The sequence below is a fragment of the Halichoerus grypus genome, chromosome 14, assembly GCF_964656455.1.
Source record: "Halichoerus grypus chromosome 14, mHalGry1.hap1.1, whole genome shotgun sequence".
Classification (NCBI taxonomy): domain Eukaryota; kingdom Metazoa; phylum Chordata; class Mammalia; order Carnivora; family Phocidae; genus Halichoerus; species Halichoerus grypus.
In genome coordinates, this window is record NC_135725.1 from 65,773,734 (window position 1) to 65,799,504 (window position 25,771).

At 35.3% G+C, this 25,771-nt stretch overlaps 1 protein-coding gene across 1 annotated transcript; it reads left to right on the forward strand.

Annotated features, from left to right (window-relative positions):
• Positions 1–1,766: 1,766 nt before the first annotated feature.
• Positions 1,767–23,543, forward strand: CYLC2 (cylicin 2). Its single transcript, XM_078061295.1, has 6 exons — positions 1,767–1,954; positions 19,703–19,743; positions 20,949–21,070; positions 22,506–22,704; positions 22,834–22,899; positions 22,978–23,543. The coding sequence occupies exons 1-6, from the start codon at positions 1,767–1,769 to the stop codon at positions 23,541–23,543; spliced, it is 1,182 nt and encodes a 393-aa protein (XP_077917421.1).
• Positions 23,544–25,771: the final 2,228 nt, after the last annotated feature.

The following is a 25,771-nucleotide window of genomic DNA, read 5'->3' on the forward strand; positions in this document are numbered from 1 at the left end:
GAGCAAGAGAAGAATGGAACAGAGAACTACAAAAACAACCATAAAACAGGTAACAAAATAGTAATAAGTACATTCCTACCAGTAATTACTTTGAATGTAAATGGACTAAACTCTCCAATCAAAAGACATAGGGTAAGTATCTGGCTTTGGCTCAGGTCATGATCTCAGGGTCCTAGGATAGAGTCCTGCATCAGGCTCTGTGCTCACTGGGGAGTCTGCTTGTACCTCTGCCCCTCCCCCCTACTCATGTTCTCTCTCTTTCTCTCTCAAATAAATAAATAAAATCTTTAAAACAAAAAAAAAGTATGCCTATCAGGAGCACTGAATAATGTATAGAATTATTGAATCACCATATTGTACACTTGAAACTAATGTGTTACTCTATGTTAATTATACTGGATATTTTTTAAAAAAGGAAAAGAGTGTCCAACTATAATTCTAGATCAATTTCTCCTCCCAATTGCTTTGCTTCATGTACTGTAAACTCTGGTTTTAAGTAGAAAGTATTTAGAAATATTATGTCTTCCTGACGAATTGACTCAATTTTATCTTTATGTAATGTTCTTAGTTATATTTCTTAGTTGGTTATATTTCTTAGTTTGGTTATCCTTGGTTATATGGGTTATATTAATCCTTGGTTATATTTCTTAGTTTGATACCTACTTTGTACAATGTTAATATAGTCATTCCAGTTTCTAATTAGTATTTCCATATGTTACACATTTTCTCTTCATTTGCTTTTAATACATCTATGGCTTATGTAATTTTTTAATGAAAATTTTGTTACAATTCTTATTTTTCTTCTTTGGTATGTTACATGTTGTTGTTTTCCCTAGATCTGCCCTTTCAACAGTGTTCCTAATCATTAATAATCAGGAAAATGCAATTTAAAGCAACAGTGATATACCATCACATACCTTCAAACTAACTAACATTAAAATAATTCATAAAAACCACTGTAGTGAGGATGTGGATGAATAGGAGCTCTCATACACTGCCAGTGATACAAGCACTTTGGAAAATTGTTTGGCACTATCTAAAATTGAGCATCACTATACCCTATCACAAAATACTTTCATAAATTTTATACACCAACATAAATGTATGATCATGTCTGCCATTGTTCATAACAAAATAATTAAAAATAGTTTAAAAATTAGAGGTAAAATAAATGTTCATCAATTTTAGTATATATAAACAATGTTATATATATATATACATAAATATGTGAATCTTTGAAACCATCATAAGCTTGAAAAATCTGTTTTAGTTATATAAATATATTAATTTTATGGGGAAAATTATATGCCATACTTTTAAATTGGTAATATATTATAAAATTTTAGGAAATAGCTATGAATATCAAGGGCCAATTCCTATTTTATACTGTGTTATTTTAAGAAATAAATGAGTTAATATACACAAATTATTTCATGACCTGTAAACCATTTAAAATATATATATTTATACTTTCATATTTTTATTTCACATATATACAGTTTCTAAGTATAATATTATTTGAGGACATGCTTACTAACCTGAATGGCCTTTTAAAAAACAACAAAATGCTTGTATGTAATCACAGTGCTGCTGAATAGACACTGACAAAATCTTAGGACACAGAAATAATACATATGAGGCCAATATATTTCTCACAAACCTCAAATAAAGTAAGGCTTTAGTATAATTTTGGCTTTATGGTAGGCAGAATTTGAAGAATGACCCCCAATAGCCTTTCCTTCTGAGCATAGGTGGGACTCGTGAATATGAAGAGATATCATTCCCACGGTTATGCTACGTTACGAGGTGCAGGTAACCTTCAACAGGAGAACATCTACATAGGCCTGATCTATCCACTCGAGCTTTTTAGAAGACAAAATTTTCCTTATCTGGTCATAGTGGAGAAGAAAAAGAACACAGATGTGAACTACAAGAAGGACTTGAAACATTGCTGGTTTGAAGATGGAGGGTGTCATTGAGAAGGAATGTGGGCAGCTTCTAGAAGAAAAAGGCAACCTACAGCTGACAGTGACAACACACATCAGAACTGCAGCCACAAGGAACTGAATTCTGCCAACTGGAATGTTGCTTGGAAATAGATGTTTTTCTCAGAGCCTCCAGATAAAAGAACAGTCAACAAATTGATTTCAGCCTATGAGGCACTGAGCAAAGGAACCAAATGAACTTGCCTGAGATTTCTGAACTACATAATTATGATATTATAAATGTGTTTTTTTATAACACTAAGTTTGTGGTAATTTGTTATATGGCAATAGAAAACTAATGCAAGTTTATTAGAAAAAGATCATTAGCTCTCTGAGATCTTAATAGATCACACACACTTAAGACGACAATGAGAGCAAGAGGTCATAGTGCAGAAGGCAAGCATTGCCGGCTGCCCAGTCATGATTTGGATCTTACTACATGCTGACAGAAGAAAGGCTTTGGGTACATATACTTTCATAAATGAGGTATATATTATAAAATATTAAACAAAATATTATAGATTTAGAAATCATATGTTGTTTGCTAAGACATCACTTTGCAGGAAAACGTCAACATTAATAGTGCTAAGTCAGTGGATAATGAAGCAATTAAATCAGAGAAACCTGAATTACTAAATCACCTTAAGGAAACCTCCTACCCAACCGCTCTACAACTTACTATGGTCTGAGACCTGAGATAAAAACTTTCACTGAGTTAAACCCGCTGAGATTTTTGTAGTTGATCTCCTACAGGAGCTAAAGTTTAATGAAACTATTCCTTAAGGGAAAAAAGAAAATCAGCTAAAATTCCCAAAAGGAGCTATTAAATAATGGCAATATGTTCAAATATTACTCTGTATAGTATTTGCATTCATCTGTTAGTGGGTTGGAGTGGTGCGTGTAGTAAAAATTATCTAACTCAGATCCGTCAGTAAATTGATAATTTTAATAAGCACCTAGCCTTCTTTAAAATTTTATTATCTGTGAGCAACACATGTGCATAAGATGGGAAAAGGTAAAAGGCATAAAGTTACGCAAAGGATTTAACAGACACATGAATATCAGATTACAATTGATTTTAATAGATGCTTAGATTCATCTTTTTGTTATATCAGTCAATAAATTGTAAGTACATGAAAAAATCAAACAAGTTTTTTAGTAATATGTAAAGCCAACTGTTATTTTTAAGCCACCAGTTGTATTTTGTCAATAATAATGAATGAAAGAAAACACAAGTTTTAGACTAAATATTAGAGAACATTAAATACAAATAAAAGTGATTCCTCTTGTCTTCCCCTTTAACTCCCAGTGCTCTTGGCCTCTTTATGATGTCACCTCTCAACATCATTAATTTGAACTTACAGTGCTTAAGTCCTGGCAAATCATAGGTGGGGGAAATGTCTGTACCAAGATTGTAAGTCCTCTTGTCAAATTTTATGTTTTAAAATAACTGAAATGCTATAGCTAGCTTTATATTTACCCTCTTTAGTGTAAAGAGATGTTTGTTATATTATTATTATTCGTTATAAACAAAAGAATATGTGTTTAGCAGACGTACATTCTCAAGCAACATCAGAGGTTGTTTTGATATAAAAATTAACTAGTTTATTCACTTCAGTAAAATATAAAACATAGCTTTGGATAAGGCTTTTTCAATGTGATCCTTACTTCATTTATTTTTATCATACGGTATTTTCTTTTCTTTTTTTTTACTTTTTTAAAAATTTTATTATGTTATGTTAATCACCATACATTACATCATTAGTTTTTGATGTAGTGATCCATGATTCATTGTTTGCATATAACACCCAGTGCTCTATTCAGTATGTGCCCTCTTTAATACCCATCACCAGGATAACCCATCTCCCTCCCCCCTCCCCTCTAGAACTCTCATACTCTATTTTCTAATATACAGAAGAAAATAATTCATGGTTCTCATTCATGGGAACTACCACCTCCTTAGAGATCATTTGGAAATTTATGAGAATTTTTTTTTAAATGTCACAGTGACTGAGAAGTCTACTGACCTTTAGAGGGCATGGGTCAAGGGTGCTAAACCTTCGGTAATAATTTCTTCTTCAGAAATACTGAGTAAGCAAAATTACTTTGCAATGAAAAGCAGATTATCCAGACAAGGGAATTTTGATGATAGTAGTTTCCTAATGCTTAATTCATGTTGTGTTGAAATGAGGTAGGGAAAGAAGACCTTCAATTATGTAAGCCTTTTTACCATGTAGGCTTAGAACAACGGTGAAGGCATAGAACTGTGAAACAGAAGGGAAAGTGTCACTGGTTTTTCTTTGGACAGTACTTTTAAAGGAAAGATAAAGCACAAATCTTGAAAATAAACAAAATGGCCTTTTATAGGCACTGGTGCCTACTTCATTATAATGCAATCAGTACTTTAAAGGACAATCATCAGTAAAAGGATTCAATGCATTTGTAATGATTAAAGGCTGAAGGACTTGCTGATAATTACAAAACAATCTGTACTCTGGCATACAGCATGACAGAAGTACACTGTATACTAATTACTTTAAAATGTTTAAGCACAATAAAATATTGATGGCATTACTATTATCATGAGCACTGCACGGCTTTCAGAGAAATTCACCAAGAGTTAAAAACTTATTTTTGGTTTTATGACTATTTCTTTATGTTGTTTTCTGGTATAATTCTAAAACTCTCATTTTATCATAGAAGGAAACTGGGTTAAATTCATAATCAAATAGCCTCAAGCATACACAAAAAAATTCTAATAACAAATTCTCATATTTGGATTCAAGTGGCAACTTCCAGTTCACTTAACAGAGAATCTGAGATGAATAATTTCTTACTTTGTTTTTCCTCTGAATTCTATGACAGGACCTTAATTTTAGACTTAAATTTCTATGTCACGGCTATCAACTTAAATTTCTATGTCATGGCTATAAAGAAAATTTCCCTCTTTGAGTTCAGTTTTCCCCCTCCCCACTTATTCCTCTTTAATATCCTTGTTCATCCAGATCTCAACAACTCCATTCAAGTGTTTGACCTCTTGCCTTTTCCTCCAACTCAGGTTGTGTTAGTCAACTCAATCCTTCTTTTTCTAATAGTGAATAGATCTAAGGTTTCTGAGGAAGTGGGAGAGGTTTTCACAAAGACTGGGTTATCTAAAAATCTGAACTTTTTAAACTTCCAGTGTTAGCTTCTGGATCTCATATCCACTGTACAATTTTTTTTTTTTGTCCTTTGAGCTCATAAAGTCCTCTCTTACTATCTTGCCTAGGAATTCACCTTGATATAGAATAAGGTTTATGAACCTTAGCACTACTGACTTTTTAGAAAGGGTAACTCCTTACTGGAGTTGAGGACTGGGGAGGGGTCAGGGAAGTCCTCTGCCTTGTAAGTAGTTAGCAGCATCCCTGGTCTCTACCCACTAGATGCCACTATCAGCACTTGCGTGTGTGTACACCATCCCCTCCACACACACAAACACCCCAAAACATACACACAATTGTGATAAAATATCTCAGGCATTGCAAATGTCTACTGGGGTAAAGGATTCATAATAAACCCAGGTTGAGAAACACTGCTCTAGAAAATGTTAGAAAAAGACAGGAAATCTCACCATACTACACAGAAAGCCATCCCTCACCAAGACAATAACCATATGGCAGTTGACCTTTGCCTTAAAAAAGAGACCTCTACAGCAAATATGAATGACTCAAGCCCCAGTCAGTCCCTGGAAAATTTTCTGCCAAGTACTTTATGGCCTTATTTGCCATATATCTGATGCAGAATCCAAAAATCCAAAATCAGCTGTCAGGATACCTTGTGACACTCACATATAATGATTGTCTGTAGACATTTTAATATTAAAATTAAACTTAATTGTGGAATGTTGGCTATCTTTCCTCTATAAACCAGACAAGGCAAAAATGTTCATTATTTCTATTCAGCCTTGTACTCCAGACCCTATTTTGTTCCATAAGGCAATAAAACATTAAGATTGGAAAGGAAGAAGTAAAATTACCTTTATTCACAGAGGATATGATTGAGTGGATTATCCAGTGACATCTACAAAAAATTATTTAGAGCTATTAAGTGAATGTACTAAGATTATATGATACAGAATCTAATTATATAGATTTTATTTCTATAACTGGAAAAATTAGAAAATATAAATTTAAGAAAACAGCACAATTTTGAATAACATAAAAAACTTTAGAAATAAGTTTACTGAAATATATGCAAGACATATATAAGAAAACTAAAAATTTTCCTCAGGGAATTTTTTGAAGAAAATTGTTTTTCTTTTCTTTTCTTTTCTTAGATTTTATTTATTTATTTGACAGAGAGAGAGAGAACACAAGCAGGAGGAGTGGGAGAGGGAGCAGCAGGCTCCTGGCTGAGCAGAGAGCCTGATGATGCCGATGTGGGGCTAGATCCCAAGACCCTAGGATCATGACCTGAGCTGAAGGCAGACTCATAAACAACTGAGCCACTCAGGCGCCTTATAGGAAAGTTTTATATACATATATATAAACATACATACGTATAAACTGGTATTTTTCTTATATATAATAAATATATATACTCTGATTCAATTTATACCCTTTTATAGCTACTAAAACAGCTAATTAAAGATTAATGACACCAACAGTCAGCAACAGTGTAGGGCATCTGACATGTTCACCATTGGTGGTGGGTGTAAAATGGTACAACCACATTAGATTATCACTTGATATTTTAAAAATAAAGAAACACATACATATGGTATATGTATGATTCAGCATTTCCACTATAGCTTATCCAAGAGAAGTTCACAAAAAGACTGGATAAGGGGGGCGGAGCAAGATGGCGGAGGTGTAGGAGACCTGGATTTCGTCTGGTCTCAGGAATTCAACTGGATAGGGATCAAACCATTCTGAACACCTACAAACTCAACAGGAGATCGAAGAAAAAAATAGCAACAACTCTCTGAACAGAAAAGCGACCACTTTCTGGAAGGTAGGACGTGCGGAGAAGTGAATCTGAGGCGATATTTGGGAAGATAGACGGCGGGGGAGGGGGCCTTCATTCGCATCTTCTGGCAAGTGGTAGAGCTGCGGAGCACAAAATCATAACTTTTAGAAGTTGGCTCCGCTGAGGGACATCGCTCCAGTGGCTAAGCAGGGGGTGGAACCCTCACTGGGACAGTGTGGTCTCAGGACCCTCAGGGTCACAGAAAGACTGGGGGTGCCTGAGTGCAGCAGAGCTCCCAGGTATCGGAGCAGGAAAGCCGGCTGCAGAGACGGAGCGGAGGCCTGGGCTCTCAGCTCAGGGTTGCCATAAACCGTGATCCGTGGCACAGTCGGGCCACTGCTCTTCCAGCAGGGACCAAACAGGTGGCAGATTCGGGGAGACTCCCCTCCCTCCCCCGGGAGGAGCGGCGCGGGAGCGCACCGCAGGGATCTGCTGGGTTTGGAGACTCCACACGGGGTCGTGTGCCAAAGATAGAAACGCTCGGTCACAGGCCAGGTGAGCACGGAGTGCAGCCGGAGATTGGAGAGATGGGAGTGACTGACTGCTTTTCTCTGGGGGCGCACTGAGGAGTGGGGCCCTGAGTTCTTGGCTCCTCTGGGGCGGAGATTGGGAGGCCACCATTTTCACTCTCGTCCTCCAAAGCTGTTCAGAAAGCTTGCAGGGAACAAAAGTTCCCAAGAGCAAACCCGAGCAGATTACTTAGCCCGGACTGGGCAAGGGCGGAGCAATTCTGCCTCTGGCAAAGACATTTCGGAACCACGGCAACAGGCCCCTCCCCCAGAAGAGCAGCAAGAACAGCCAGCCAAGACCAAGTTTACCGATCAAGGAAAACGGCAGAACTCCAGCTCTAGGGGAATACTGCACATAGAATTAATGGCTTTTTTACCATGATTCTTTAGTCTTTCAAAGTTAATTTTTTTTAACTGTCTTTTTTTTTTTTTTGAATTTTTCTTTTTCCCTTTTCAACCAACATCTTACCAATCCCTTTTTTAAAAAACATTTTTATTTTTCATTTTAAGAGTCATATTCTACCCCTTCATAGTAGTTAACCTTATTTTTGGATTATATATATAAGTTGTTCTCTCTTTAAAATTTTGAGATAACAGATCAAAATATACCCTAAATCTCTAGTGTATGGCTTTGTTCTAGTCTCCTGCCTGATCACATTCTCTCCCTTTTTTTTTCTTTTTTTTTTTTAAATCCTTTCTTTTTTCAAACTTCTTATCTTACCAATTCCTTTTATAAAATCTTTTATAATTTTCATCTTTACAGTCATATTCCATCCCATCATCATATTAACCCTTATTTTTGTACATATATAAGGTTTTCTTTCTTTAAAATTTTGGGAGGCACTTTCTTCTAACAGACCAAAATACACCCAAAATCTAGTGTGTGGCACTGCTCTATGCACCAGCCTCATTATATTAGATCACATTCTGTTTTTTTTTTTTTTTGGTTTTGTTCTGTTTTTGTTTTTTATCTTTTTCTTTTTCTCTTTTTTTTTCTTTTTCTTTTTTCTTTCTTTCCCTTTCTTTCCCCCCGGTTTCAGGTCTTTTCTGATTTGTTTACAGTACATTTTCTGAGGAGGTTGTTACACTGTTAGCATTTTGTTCTCTCATTCATCTATTCTCCTCTGGACAAAATGACAATATGGAAAAAATCACCTCAACAAAAACATCAAGAGGCAGTAACAACTGCCAGGGACCTACACAATACGGACATTAGTATGATGTCAGAACTAGAGTTCAGAATGATGATTTTAAAGATACTAGCTGGGCTTGAAAAAAACATGGAAGTTATTGGAGAAACCCTTTCTGGAGAAATAAAAGAACTAAAATTTAACCAAGTCGAAATCAAAAAGGCTATTAATAAGGTGCAATCAAAAATGGGGGCTCAGGAGCGCCTGGGTGGCTCAGATGGTTAACGGTCTGCCTTTGGCTCAGGTCATGATCCCAGGGTCCTGGGATCGAGCCCCACATCGGGCTCCTGAATCAGCGGGGAGTCTGCTTCTTCCTCTCCCTCTCCCTCTGCCTCTCCCACTGCTCATGCTCTCTCTCTCTATCTCTGTGTCTCAAATGAATAAATAAAACCTTTAAAAAAAAATAAAAAAAACGGGGGCTCTAACTGCTAAGATAAATGAAGCAGAAGAAAGAATTAGTGATATAGAAGACCAAATGATGGAAAATAAAGAAGCTGAGAAAAAGAGAGATAAACAACTACTGGACCACGAAGGCAGAATTCGAGAGATAAGCAATACCATAAGACGAAACAACATTAGAATAATTGGGATCCCAGAAGAAGAAGAAAGAGAGGGGCAGAAGGTATATTGGAGCAAATCAGAGCAGAGAACTTCCCTAATTTGGGGAAGGAAACAGGCATCAAAATCCAGAAGGCACAGAGAACCCCTCTCAAAATCAATAAAAATAGGTCAACACCCCAACATCTCATAGTAAAACTTACGAGTCTCAGAGACAAAGAGAAAATCCTGAAAGCAGCTCAGGAGAAGAGATATGTAACCTACAATGGTAGAAACATTAGATTGGCAACAGACCTATCCACAGGGACCTGGCAGGCCAGAAAGGACTGGCATGATATATTCAGAGCACTAAACGAGAAAAATATGCAGTCAAGAATACTATATCCAGCTAGGCTGTCATTGAAAATTGAAGGAGAGATAAAAAGCTTCCAGGACAAACAAAAACTAAAGGAATTTGCAAACACGAAACAAGCCCTACAAGAAATCTTGAAAGGGGTCCTCTAAGCAAAGAGAGAGCCTAAAAGCAACACAGACCAGAAAGGAACACAGACAATATACAGTAACAGTCACCTTACAGGCAATACAATGGCACTAAATTCCTATCTTTCAAGAGTTACCCTGAATGTAAATGGGCTAAATGCCCTAATCAAAAGACACAGGCTATCAGATTGGATAAAAAAACAAGACCCATTGATATGCTGTCTGCAAGAGACTCATTTTAGACTCAAAGATACCCCCAGATTTAAAGTGAGGGGGTGGAAAACTATTTAGCATGCTAATGGACACCAAAAGAAAGCTGGGGTGGCAATCCTTATATCAGACAAATTAGATTTTAAACCAAAGACTGTAATAAGAGATGAGGAAGGACACTATATCCTACTTAAAGGGTCTATCCAACAAGAAGATCTAACAATTGTAAATATCTATGCCCCTAACATGGGAGCAGCCAATTACATAAGGCAATTAATAACAAAAGCAAAGAAACACATGAACAACAATACAATAATAGTTGGGGACTTTAACACCCCCCTCAGTGAAATGGACAGATCATCTAAGCAAAAGATCAACAAGGAAATAAAGACTTTAAATGACACACTGGACCAAATGGACTTCACAGACATATTCAGAACATTCCATCCCAAAGCAACGGAATACACATTCTTCTCCAGTGCCCATGGAACATTCTCCAGAATCGATCACATCCTAGGTCACATATCAGGTCTCAACCAGTACCAAAAGATTAGGATCATTCCCTGTCTATTTTCAGAATACAATGCTTTGATACTAGAACTCAATCACAAGAGGAAAGTTGGAAAGAACTCAAATACATGGAGGCTAAAGAGCATCCTACTAAAGAATGAATGGGTCAACCAGGAAATTAAAGAAGAATTAAAAAATTCATGGAAACCAATGAAAATGAAAACACAACTGTTCAAAATCTTTGGGATACAGCAAAAGCAGTCCTAAGAGGAAAGTATATAGCAATACAAGCCTTTCTCAAGAAACAAGAAAGGTCTCAAATACACAACCTAACCCTACACAAAAGGAGCTGGAGAGAAAACAGCAAATAAAGTCTAAACCCAGCAGGAGAAGAGAAATAATAAAAATCAGAGCAGAAGTCAATGAAATAGAAACCTAAAGGACAGTAGAACAGATCCACGAAACTAGGAGCTGGTTCTTTGAAAGAATTAACAAGATTCATAAATCTCTGGCCAGACTTATCAAAAAGAAAAGAGAAATGACCCAAATCAACAAAATCATGAATGAAAGAGGAGAGATCACAACCAACACCAAAGAAATACAAACAATTATAAGAACATGTTATGAGCAACTATATGCCAGCAAATTAGATAATCTGGAATAAATGGATGCATTCCTAGAGATGTATCAACTACCAAAACTGAACCAGGAAGAAATAGAAAACCTAACAGACCTATAACCACTAAGGAAATTGAAGCAGTCATCAAAAATCTCCCAACAAACAAAAGCCCAGGACCAGACGGCTTCCCAGGGGAATTCTACCAAACATTTAAAGAATACCTATTCTTCTGAAACTGTTCCAAAAAATAGAAATGGAAGGAAAACTTCCAAACTCGTTTTATGAGGCCAGCATTACCTTGATCCCCAAACCAGACAAAGACCCCATCAAAAAGGAGAATTACAGACCAATATCCCTTGATGAACATGGATGCAAAAATTCTCACCAAAATACTAGCCAATAGGATCCAACAGTACATTAAAAGGATTATGCACCACGACCAATTGGGATTTATCCCTGGGCTGCAAGGTTGGTTCAACATCCTCAAGTCAATCGATGTGATACAATACATTAATGAAAGAAAGAACAAGAACCATATGATCCTCTCAATAGATGCAGAAAAAGCATTTGACAAAGTACAGCATCCTTTCTTGATCAAAACTCTTCAGAGTATAGGCGTAGAGGGTACATACCTCAATATCATAAAAGCCATCTATGGAAAACCCATAGCGAATATCATTCTCAATGGGGAAAGACTGAGAGCTTTCCCCCTAAGGTCAGGAACATGGCAGGGATGTCCACTATCACCACTGCTATTCAACATAGTATTAGAAGTCCTAGCCACAGCAATCAGACAACAAAAAGAAATAAAAGGCATCCAAATTGGCAAAGAAGTAGTCAAACTCTCACTGTTTGCAGATGATATGATACTTTATGTGGAAAACCCAAAAGACTCCACCCCAAAACTGCTAGAACTCATACAGGAATTCAGTAAAGTGGCAGGATATAAAATCAATGCACAGAAATCAGTGGCATTCCTATACACCAACAACAAGACAGAAGAAAGAGAAATTAAGGAGTCGATCCCATTTACAATTGCACACCCAAAACCCTAAGATACCTAGGAATAAATCTAATGAAAGAGGCGAAGAATCTATCCTCAGGAAACTATAAAATACTCATGAAAGAAATTGAGGAAGACACAAAGAAATGGAAAAACGTTCCATGCTCATGGATTGGAAGAACAAATATTGTGAAGATGTCAATGCTACCTAGAGCAATCTACACATTCAATGCAATCCCCATCAAAATACCATCCACTTTCTTCAAAGAAATGGAACAAATAATCCTAAAATTTGTACGGATCCAGAAAAGACCCCGAATAGTCAGAGGAATGTTGAAGAAGAAAAGCAAAGCTGGCAGCATCACAATTCCAGACTTCCAGCTCTACTACAAAGCTGTCATCATCAAGACAGTATGGTACTGGCACAAAAACAGACACATACATCAATGGAACAGAATAGAGAGCCCAGAAATGGACCCTCAACTCTATGGTCAAGTAATCTTCGACAAAGCAGGAAAGAATGTCCAATGGAAAAAAGACAGTCTCTTCAACAAATGGTGTTGGGAAAACTGGACAGCCACATGCAGAAGAATGAAACTGGACCATTTCCTTACAACACACACAAAAATAGACTCAAAATGGCTGAAAGACCTCAATGTGAGACAGGAGTCCATCAACATCCTAAAGGAGAACACAGGCAGCAACCTCTTCGACCTCAGCCGCAGCAACTTCTTCCTAGAAACATCGCCAAAGGCAAGGGAAGCAAGGGTAAAAATGAAGTATTGCACAGCAAAAGAAACAGTCAACAAAACCAAAAGACAACCGACAGAACGGGCGAAGGTATTTGCAAATGACATATCAGATAAAGGGCTAGTATCCAAAATCTATAAAGAACTCATCAAACTCAACACCCAAAGAACAAAGGATCCAATCAAGAAATGGGCAGAAGACATAAACAGACATTTTTCCAAAGAAGACATCCAAATGGCCAACAGACACATGAAAAAGTGCTCAACATCACTCGGCATCAGGGAAATCCAAATCAAAACCTCAGTGAGATATCACCTCACACCAGTCAGAATGGCTAAAATTAACAAGTCACGAAATGCCAGATGTTGGCCGCGATGCAGGGAAAGGGGAACCCTCCTACACTGTTGGTGGGAATGCAAGCTGGTGCAGCCACTCTGGAAAACGGTATGGAGGTTCTTTAAAAAGTTGAAAATAGAGCTACCATATGACCCCAGCAATTGCACTACTGGGTACTTACTCCAAAGATACAAATGTAGGGATCCAAAGGGGTATGTGCACCCGAAGTTTATAGCAGCAATGTCCACAATAGCCAAACCGTGGAAAGAGCCAAGATGTCCATCAACAGATGAATGGATAAAGAAGAAGTGGTATATATATACAATGGAATATTATGCAGCCATCAAATGAATGAAATCTTGCCATTTGCAACGACTTGGATGGAACTGGAGGGTATTATGCTGAGCAAAATAAGTCAATCAGAGAAAGACAAGTATCATATGACCTCACTGATATGAGGAATTCTTAATCCCAGGAAACAAACTGAGGGTTGCTGGAGTGGTCGGGGGTGGGAGGGATGGGGTGGCTGGGTGATAGACATTGGGGAGGGTATGTGCTATGGTGAACGCTGTGAAGTCTGCAAGACTGCTGAATCACAGATCTGTACCTCTGAAGCAAATAATACATTAGATGTTAAAAAAAAAGAAGAAGAAGAAGATAGCAGGAGGGGAAGAATGAAAGGGGGGAAATCGGAGGGGGAGACGAACCATGAGAGACGATGGACTCTGAAAAACAAACTGAGGGTTCTAGAGGGGAGGGGGGTGGGAGGGTGAGTTAGCCTGGTGATGGGTATTAAAGAGGGCACGTTCTGCATGGAGCACTGGGTGTTATACACAAACAATGAATCATGGAACACTACATCAAAAACTAATGATGTAATGTATGGTGATTAACATAACATAAAAAAAAACTCAAGATGAAAAAAAGAAAAAAAAGACTGGACAAAATGTGTATAGCAGCTTTATTCACAATAATGCAAAACTAAAATAACTCAAATGTCCATCAACAGGAGGATGGAAAAACTCAGTGTAGTGTATATCATGTAAAGGAATACTGCTCTCCAATCTAAAGGAATGAACTTTTCATATATGTAACATGGATGAATAAAAAAAATCATAGTGAAAAAATCCAGAAACACAAAAGCATATACTGTATGATGTAATTTGTATGAATTTCAAGCATAGGCAAGGCTGTCTGTTGTAACTTAACAGTCCTTTTTGGGGGATGGGCAGAGTGGATTGCCTGGAAACTGGTACAATGTAACCTATTGCTGTGGTTGAAAATTCCTGTACTTCTTAAGGTTGGTTAGGTTAGGGTTAAAGACAAATAAATTTAGTTCTCTTTCATTTTTACTGGGAAGAGTTTATAGGACCCCAAAATAGCCATGATCTGAATACTCTAGTTCTCACTCCCTATGTATATTTACATGTCATAAGCAATTCAATACATTTAACCTTTTGGGAACAGATGGCATTTTTCCACTCTTTCACCTAAATCTGGTTCTGCTGGTGACAGACCTTTACCTCTCCGGGACAATCAAGAAATTTTCCAGACCAGGCTACATTCAGATTCAATTTTTGAAGTTTCTCATTAAAAATAACAACAACAACAACAAAAACATTGTCAGCATATGTTTTATTTTTTCTTTTGAGACTATTCTCTAATTATCTAAAAAAAAAAACTGCAACAAGTCAAAAAGGTCGTTCTTTCTTGATATAACTAGTTTTTGAATTAAGGTCTCTGGATATATATATATAAGGAAACATAATAACTAATACCTCATCTTAACCAAGGTGAAATGGAAAACAGATGCCACAGAATCTGCCTTCACTTCAGGTGCAGTGCACACATCCAGTCATTTCAATATCAATCTCAATATCTCTGAGCCTTTTTTTTTATCTCAGGATTCCTTTCTATTCTTTTAAAAATTTATTTTATTTGAGCATAGTTGTCACACAATGTTACACTAGTTTCAGGTGTACAACATAATGACTGGACAAGCTTATACATTAAGCTTTGCCCCCAACAAGTATAGCTGCCATCTGTCACCATACAATGAATGGTATTATAGCACCAACTATATTTCCTATGCTCTGCCTTTTATTCCATGACTTATTTATTCCTTAACTGGCTTGTAAGTTCCACTCCCCTTCACCCATTTTGCCCATCCCCTCAATCCTCCTCCCCTCTGACAGTATCAGTTTGTGCCCTGTATTTATAGGTCTGATTCTCTATTTTGTTTTAGATTCCACATATGTGTGAGCTTTAAGTAAAGAAGTACCCATTGTTAACATTGTGGAATGTCATGTATTCATGATGTAGAAAGGGAGCTGGGTTTAGGTTTCCCTAAATAAAAAGTTGAGATCCTAATGTAGGGAGACATGGGGGACTTTATTTTTTAGGACAAAAATCTATTTTTATATGACCACTGGAAAAGATTTTTTTCCTTTAAAGGAGTAAACATATAACTGCATTTGTGGGTTTTTTTTCTTCTTAGTCTGAAAAAATTTAATCTTATTACAGAATACATCTGCCCTTACTCTTGCCTTTAACTATATCTCTGGTACATTTTAAAATGTATAATAAATTCAAAGGATAAAGACTCTCAACAATGTGGTATCTCCTTCAGTTTCACTTGAAATGGAGCAAGTATTGCCTGAAGACATTTTATCCATTTGAGGAAGATGTCTTTTATCCCTAGTTTTCTGAGTTTTTAATTATGAATGTTATTTTTTCAAAAATTCTTCTGCATATCTTGAAATGATCAGATGAATTTTATTTGTTATTTGGAATGATTACATGGGTTGATTTTCATATGTTAAACTAATCTTACATTCCAGAAAGTAAATCTCAATAACCATGATGTCTTTGCCATTTTATATTATTGTTCAGTAAGATTACTTAAAAAGTTGTTAAGGAATTTTTGTGTCTGTGTTAATGCAAGGTATTGGTCTATAATACTCATTTCTGGTAATGTCTTTAAGAAGTTTTGGTGTCAGGGTTATTTATATTGGTCTCAAAAATGAGTTGAAACATCCTCCTCTTCCTTGTTTCTGAAAAATTTGTGTAGAGTTAGTAATTTTCCTTAATTTTTAAAAATTTATCAGTAAAACTATCTGGGTCTATGCTTTTCTTTCTGGGAAGGTTTTTGATAATGGATTCATTTTATTTAATAATTATGAGTCTAGTCACATATTTATTATTTAATCATGTGTCTGTTTTGCTAAATTAGTTTTACATGGAGCTCATCTATTTCACTTAAATAAATGCTGAATTTATTGCCATAAAATTGTTAATAATATTCCCCATTATCCTTTAAAATCTATATAATTATAAAACTTGCATCAGTCCTGATAATGGTAATTTGTGTTTTCTCTTTATCTATCAGTCCTTCTAGGAGTTAATCAATTTTAATAATCTTTACAAAAAATCAAATTTGGGATTTTTTGCTCTAATTTATTTAAACTTTGATTCTGTCTTAAAGCTTTATTATTTATTCTTTGAATTTATTTTGATATTTTCCTAATTTTAAAGCAAGGATTTAAAACACTGTTTTAGTGGCTCAGTTGGTTAAGTATCTGCCTTTGGCTCAGGTCATGATCTGGGGGTCCTAGAATCAAACCCCACCTCGGGCTCCCTGCTCAGCCGGGAGTGTGCTTCTCCCTCTCTCCCTACCCCTAGCCCCTGCTCGTCCTCTCTCTTTTTCTCAAATAAGTAAAATAAAAAAAAACTTTTAATTTTTTTTCTAATATAAGACATTAAAGTTATAAATTCTCCTCTGAACTTTTTGCAGTATTCCATAATTTTAAATACTATGTTATTGTTTAGTTGCTTCTTTTTTATAAGTGTGAATTGTGATTTCTTTTTGACCATTGGTTATTTAGAAAGAACTATTTTAAAAAATATTTGTGTATTTTCTATATAATTTTGTTTTTGATTTCTAATTCAACTGTTTGGTGATTAAAGAACATGCCCTAGGGATTATGCAAGGAATTAATGGATCATGCCTATGTACAATTTTTTAAATCTCAAATTTAATAATATTGTTTCATGAACCTGAAATATTTCCTCTTTCAGAGTATTTAAAACAGAAATGTTCATAACCATGGTTGAACATCAAAATTTCTTCAGGAGTGTATAAATGTACATTGGCTAGATCCAAACCTAGAGATTCAGATATGGTGAGGCAAGTAATTTTAATTAATATTCTCAGTTAAAAAAGAACAACTATGTGGACGGAGCTAGAAAGTATTATGCTAAGTGAAATGAGTTACTCAGAGAAAGACAAATACCATTATGATTTCACTCATATGTGGAATTTAAGGGAAAAAAAACCAAATAAGTAAAGGTTAAAAAAAATGAGAGAGAGAAAGAGAGGCAAACCAAGAAACAGACACTTAACTACAGGGAACAAACTGATGGTTACCAGAGGTGAGATGGGTGGGGGAATGGGTTAAATAGGTGATGGGGATTAAGGAGGGCACTTGTAATGAGCACTGGGTGTTATATGGAAGTGTGGAATCATCATATTGTACACATGAAACTAATATTACACTGTATGTTAACTAACTGGAATTTAAATAAAAACTTTTTTTTAAAAGATTTTATTTATTTATTTGACAGAGAGAGAGAGAGGGAGAGAGGGAACACAAGCAGGGGGAGCGGGAGAGGGTGAAGCAGGCTTCCCGCTGAGCAGGTAGCCCAATGCAGGGCTCGATCCCAGGACCCTAGGACCATGACCTGAGCCGAAGGCAGACGCTTAACCAACTGAGCCACCCAGGCGCCCCTTAGATAAAAACTTTTTAAAAAACCACTGGACTAGACAACTTTTTAATCAACATATCCTAAATTTTATTCAATTAAAATCATTTAATTTTTTTAAAAGATTTATTTATTTGAGAGAGAAAGAAAGAGAAAATGAGTTGGGGGCGGGGGTTGAGGGTTGAGCCGGGAGCCCAACACAGGGCTTGATGCCAGGATCCCAAGATCATGACCCCAGCCGAAATCAAGAGCCAGATGCTCAACTGACTGAGTCATCCAGACACTCCTATTTTTTTAAAGATTTATTTATTTGTTTGAGAGAGAGAGAGAGGGCAGGGGCAGAGGGAAATGGACATAGAGTCCTAAGCAGTCTCTGCACTGAGCGTGGAGCCTGATATGGGGCTGGATCCCATGACCCTGAGATCACTACCTTAGCTGAAACCAAGAGTCAGGAGGCCTAACCAACAGTGCCACCCAGGTGCCCCAAAATCATTTAAATTTTTATAGAGTGACAAAAATGTGCCAAGTTTTGTGCTGGGAAATAGAGCCTAAATAATCAACATATTTATTTTAATGTACTTTATTCCTCAATTTTTTTTCAACAAGTATAGTTGACATACAATGTTACATTAATTTCAGGTGTACAACATAGTGATTAGACTTCTCTATACATTATGCTATGCTCATCACAAGTGTAGCTACCATTTGTCACCATACAACACTATTACAGTGTCATTGCCTATACTCCCTATGCTGTGCCTTTTATTCTCATGCCTTAGTCATTCCATAACTGCAAGCCTCTATCTTTCACTCCCCTTCACATAATTTGCACCCCCCCAAGCAACCATCACTTCTCTCTGTTTATGGATCTGGTTCTGTTTTTTGTTTGTTTATTCACCTGGGTTTTGTTTGTTTGTTTGTTTAGATTCTACAATGTACTTCTTTCTTAATAATTATGTAATGTCAAAATAAGTGAAATATGATGTGAGCATGTGTGTTTGTATGTGTGTATAAGCCCAAAACTCACATGTGATCAACAATGGCTTTATTTGTGTAATGTAACAGGATGTTGTAAAATAATATTTCTCTATCAGATCTTAATATATGTCTCCATTACAAATAAATAAAATAGGATTATAAAATTCCTCTTTGTGAGAATAAACATGTTCACATAGTACTCAAACAAATGGAAACTTTTAAATGAAAAATACTTTACAACACAGTTTTCTCAGATGTTCTTAAAGAACAAAAAATTTAAAAAAATTAAAATCCATATCAATACTTACAGTGCACACTGACACACACACACACACACACACACACACACACACACACACTCATTCACAGACATACAAGTATGCCATTGAATGATTTGGACTTGCTTAAGTTTGAGAATATTTTGAGGATCTGATTTTGCTTAAGCAGTGCTTTTAAAGTGATGTCTTTGCTAAAATTCAATTGCAAGAGAATTTGGAGCATGAGATAGAGAAAAATAATTCAACCATGAATTCACAATTTTTTAAAAACTCTATTTCAGATATGGCAATTGGGTAATTTTTAAAATGTTTCTATCTACTTTGTTTAGTTATGCTGAAGTTTGTGCTAAAAGCACATTTACTCATCTCTATTTTTTCTAGGATGAAGTAATCTTACATAATAGTAGAGAACTGAGAATGCAAAATATTTCTCTAGTTGGTGATGGCAAGTGCTTACACATAATAATGATCATTAAATACAGTGATTTTATATAAATTAATTAAAACCTTTCCCTCTTATTTTAATAGCCAAAAAATAAACTTTGGAACATATGATAATTACATTCCAGGTAAGAAAGAATTCAATATTTATTTTTGAAACATGATTAATTTTAGGATTATGATTACTTTTAAGGATAAATGATTATTATCCTCTATTCAAGGTGATAAAGCAGTAGCTCATGGAATATCATTAAAAATTAACTTTCTCATGGACTTAGCAAACACTTTCTAAAGATACTTTGTTTTTGAACCCAACAAAGTTTAAGCAAATATGTCCAGCAACATAAAGGTGTTATGTTAGAAATCATACATGTTAGAAATCATACAATCAGATAATCTTACAGTTGAAAAGTAGTGTAGAAACTGGATAAACAATTCACCCATGTCCACAATGACTTCTACTACATTCGTGATAGACTATACCCACCTTATAAATGGCCAAAAATTCACCAATCTGATATTGAAGGACTTCATATATCGAAGGATTTTCCCTCAAATATTGAACTTAAATATGCCTTTCTGTATATTTTCTCATTGATCCTGACTGTTTTAGGAGATACACAAGAAAGTGTATTTTCTCTTACATGAAGTATTATACTGCACATGTTTAAATGAAATGAAAATCTCTCTCACTCCCACTGGTACCCCAAACATCTTTAAATATTTCTCATAGTTTCCAGGTAACCTTTCCCTCACAGTCACAATTCTGTAGGTACTCTTTATTTGTAGTTTACTTCATTAATATGCCACTTATAACAACAATGCAGTTCTTATGTGTATAACATTTACTCTTGTAGCTTGGAAAATTATTACTGACTAAATGAACCTTAAGCATTAGCATTTAGATTCAATCATATATTTACTGAATATTTTATAACAAGTACTGTCTGTGCTAAGTACTTTGGAGGCTACAGAAGTCGTTATCATATTTTCTGATCTCAAAAGAATTGTATTCTAACCAAAAGAATCTAAAGCAAAAATCTAGACTGGGAGAGATAGAAGATTAAAAGAAAGTAGTAAAGATCTTTTTTGCATTTATATTACAGACCATATTAGTTTCACAATGACTGTATAGTTTTCGGTAAAACTGATCAAAATAGAAAAAAATTTTTATTTTATTTTCATATAATGATAGCAGAGAATTTCAAACATAACTAAATAAATGAAGCCATAATTTGTATCATTTGTTCATTCATGAAATCTATTATCTTACTGCCATTTAAGTTCTGATGAAATATTACTTACTCTAAAACATTTAATGTCTTCTTATTAGTCAGTGAATTAAGCAAAAAATCATGGAATCAGCAACACTTTGCCCTGAGATTTCCCAAACCACCAAGGCCAGGAAAAAAAAGGAGATCAAAACCATCCCAACTGCGAGACAATGCAATTCCTGTGAGTACTGAAAAGATCATCTAATTTTACTAGTGCTAAACTTGTGAAATCATGTATAGTTATATGTGTTACAGATCAGCGCTGACCAGTGGGATTTCTGTGATGATGGAAATATTTTATGTCTTTGCATTCCAATGTGGCTATTGAACATTTAAAATGAGGCTAGTGCAACTGAGGAATTGAATTTTACATCTCTATTCAATTCAGTTCAATTCACTTGTGGCTTTTAAATACCATATTGGACAGCACAGTTAAAAGGTAATTCAAATTCTACTACATGAAGGAAGTAGATCGTTTTATTTGCATTTCACTGTATAAATATTGTTCCCTTATTTCATATTAACTATTTCTTTAGTAACCCCACACTATAGAAAATATGTGTCCAAGAAGCACAAAAATCTGGAGCTCCTAATGCTACAGTTTGTATGAACATTCAGAAAATGTCCTCCAGCTGGGGAAAATCCCTCATTAGAATCATGGGATTATATTATACCTTGATAAAGTGCTTCCTCATTTTCTGTAATGTAGCATTCAGGATTCTAAAAATTAGAAGATAAGTATTTCTCAATGTTTCTAGAGTCATCATGGGATATGAAATGTTTTTTAAAAAGTTTTACAAGATAAAAGTATCATCAACTCTTGTTTACTTTAGGGAGTGTTTCCAATCAGTAGTGATCCTAGCTTATTCTGTCATCTCGCACTCTTTGCCTTTCCTTTCTTTCTTTATTCTATTTATTTTTCCATTGTTTGTTAACATCACTTCCAAAGTTTGCTACTTTTGCAATTAAGATTTTGCAAATACTTGGTTAGGAGTTGAAAACAAAATGCATCATTCTGCACAAATTTATGTGCATCGAATGTTACAGCTTTTATTATTGTAGTTTCCTATCTGATAATACTCAATTTACATCTTGCTAAGCAAGAGTTTCAGGTTTTTACTTTTAACTACAGTTGGCATTCCAAATTCCAGAGACTTTGAATGTGATAATAGAGACCAGGATATGCCTGAACATGAAACTATTACATATTAGAGAACAATTAGTTTCTGTGTTAGCCTAGGAATGGAAAGTGGGGAAGATATTCTAAGAATTCTTGAGAACATTGAGGGGGGCGGAAAAAAGCCCTCTCCTGATTGTGAAGAGAGATTCTGATATGTCATTAGTCAGTGAGGTCTCTACCAATTTTAACATACTATCTTGAGGGAATTATGAAGATCCTCTATATTGAAATAAGGCTCACAATGAGACATGACTATCCATTTGTCCAAAAAAGAATTAAATTGGAAAAACAGAATAAATTATGACATCTACAATTTATCCACTATTTATCAAAACCTAAAATCTTTTAATGGTTGAAGTTAAAATGCATTTGGTATGTGGTAATAAAAGCTGTGTAACATACAAATTATTCATTATTATTCTAACCAATATTCCAGATATATGATTCAGACAAAATAAAAGAAGGTCATAAACAACCGTTATGGATGCACAGTTCTTTAATGAGAATTTCTGAGAGACCATCCGAATATTTAGCTGCCAGGAGGCAGCCTCAATATAAAGCAACCCATCGCCGAAAGGAAGATGCTAAAGTAGCAGATGTAGAAAAACGTTTATCTCCAGAAACAGGTAAGAAAGGTAAAGAAGACAAGCAAGCAGACAAGAAGGACATATCAGAATCAGAAATAGAACCCACAGTTTTAAAGGAGCCAAAAATAACTAAGAGAGAGCCAAAGAAAGATAAGGATATAGAAACAGGAACTAAAGATGAAAAAGATGCAAAAACAGATGCCAAAAAAGAAAGAAAAGATTCAAAGAAGGGCAAGGAGTCAGGTACAGAATCTGAAGATGAAAAAAAAGATACCAAGAAAGAGAAGAAAGCTTTAAAGAAGGGCAAGGGGTCAGGTACAGAATCTGAAGATGAAAAGAAAGATGCCAAGAAAGATGCCAAGAAAGAGAAGAAAGCTTCAAAGAAAGGCAAGGAGTCAGGTACAGAATCTGAAGACGAAAAGAAAGACACCAAGAAAGAGAAGAAAGCTTCAAAGAAGGGCAAGGAGTCAGGTATAGAATCTGAAGATGAAAAGAAAGACACCAAGAAAGATGCCAAAAAGGACAAGAAAGCTTCAAAGAAGGGCAAGGAATCTACTACAGAATCTGAAGATGCCAAGAAAGATGCCAAAAAGGACAAGAAAGGTTCAAAGAAGGGCAAAGGGTCTACAGAATCTGAAGATGCAAAGAAGGATAAGGATGGGAAAAAAGATACAAAGAAACCAGGAGAGAATGATGATCAATCAAAAGACAAGAAAGATGCAAAGAGAAAGGGGAGTAAAAAAGGTAAGAAAGAAGAAAAGAAGGCCAGTGGGACAGATATTGAATCAAAGGATGATGCTAAGAAGGATGGCAAGAAGGATGCCAAGAAGGATGGCAAGAAGGATGCCAAGAAGGATGCCAAGAAGGATGCCAAGAAGGGCAAGTAAGCCTTGAATAATAATTTGAAAGCATGTGATAAACAATTTTAGGAGTCTGAAACTGAATATGAGTGACAAGGGGATTCAAAGAATTAATCAAATAATTTTTAAAATGGGGCAAAGAGTACAAAGAAAGATTCAGAAAAGCATCATAAAAATATAAGAAAGTTATGAAAAATTAAGAGAGAATTCATTGAAGGACTTGGAGGATATTTATGCTAAGTTTGGGGATATGAAAGATTCAATGAAAGATCCTTAGAAAGATTCAAAGAAGAATATTCGAATCAGGATGTAGAAATTAATGACACTGGATCTGTGGATACAAAAAAATAATAATAAATAAATAAATAAATAAAGGCTTAAAAAAAAAAGATCCAAGGAGGCAGATGTTCAATCTATATAATCAAACAGTCTGAAGCTGCATCCACAGATTTAAATAAAGAACCACAGGAGTAATCAGAGGTAGTCAAAAAAATTTCAGAAACTGTACTTTCAAATAAATACAAATACAAATACAAATTAAAGGTAGCATTCCTTAAAAAAGAAGAAAGAAAGAAAGGAAGAGAAAGAAAGAAAATAAGAAAATATGATTTCCTTGTGAAACTATACCACCATCCCTGAAGTGTAAATAGCCACAACCAGGTTGATGGGTGTTGAATGTTCCACTTCCGAGCCAAGATAAACACACTTGGTAAGTTAGTTTTGTTTTATATTAAGTCAAATTGGATTAAACAATAATTGAGTCAATTTAAAGTTTGAAATGAAATCTATAATTCTTATAAAAATTTGTGTAATCTGCTGACTATGTTTTTATTGGAATTTGGCAGAATTTAGTAGCATTTACTTTGGGCTTTCTCATTAATAAGAAATTACTGATGAATTTGGCAAGAATACCACAGAATGAAGACTTTAAAAGTATCAATGAAAAAGTTAAGTAGAGTTATGAGAGAGGAGACTGGCTTATGATACATGATAACTTTAACAATTACTTATCAAGAGGTTTTTTTTCTTCAAACAGAAAATAGTAGCCAGCTTCTCTCCATTTAAGATAAGATGAAAATCAAAATTTTCCAAACTACCAACATACATAAATTTAAATAAGGCATATTAAAGTGATGCCTGATAAATTGCTAATACATATACAAAACCAGATTCACCAGAATTCAACAGTCTAACAAAGTGATAGCATCTATATATTATTTAGATGTGAAAACAATTAATTTTATATCTTTACAACAATATTAAACTCCCTTGTGATCCTTAGGTCCTATTAATGTGAAGAAAAATAAAGAGCAACATAAAGCAAAATGCAAAACTCTTCAAATATCCAACTAATAGCAATTAAGTCTCTTTGACCTTCTCTCAGGTAAACTCAAAATTGTTGCAGAACCTGCTACATGATTTTCTCTCCTTTTTATCCCTTCCAATATAAATTCTGGATGCAAAATAAAGCTTCTCCTTGATACTCCTAGTTCCACATGTTTTCAAGAACTAGCTTTCTATGAATAATGAGGTACTGTCTTACCTGCTCTTTAAACATTGGCCCCTGTTACCCTACATCAACTACTGAAGGATTCATGGCCATTTGTAACTTGTGGTCTTTCAGGTGGCCTTATCTTGCATATCTGAATTGGCTGTAATGACGAAGAGTCAAATCCTGCCCCAATTTTCTCTCCCTCTTCCAAGAACTCATTCTTCCTCTCCCTCTGCTTGTAAGTAAAATTCTATATTCAGATTTTCAAAATTTTCTGGCAATGTTAGCATCTCTCTGAGGATTTAGGGAATCATTTAAAATCCCCTATTCCTCTAAAACAAAGCCCTTAGATTATTTTCTAACATGGTATTCAAAAATCATGTTTGAGAATAAAATTTAATGTATAGTGTAAGAATAATTGAGCTCCTACCTTTACCATTCTACTGAAATGCACGAAGGTCCCCCAACCTCTTGGAGTTCCAATTGCAGTGCCTTTTTATCCTAACCCCTCTTTTCTGTCTATATATTTCTTTAAAATTATTCCATTCCATTCCCATGGCTTTATACATCATTCGTATTCTGTTGAAACCCACATTTTAAATCCAGTACTGATTTTTCCACTCAGTTCCAAAATCATGTGTCCAAATACTAAGTTAAAGCATCTGCTTGACTGTCTTCCAGACATCTCAAAATTAACATGTCCCAAAGAAAACTCAATACTTCTCCACCCAAACCTTTTTCCCCAGGTTTTCACCAACTCAGT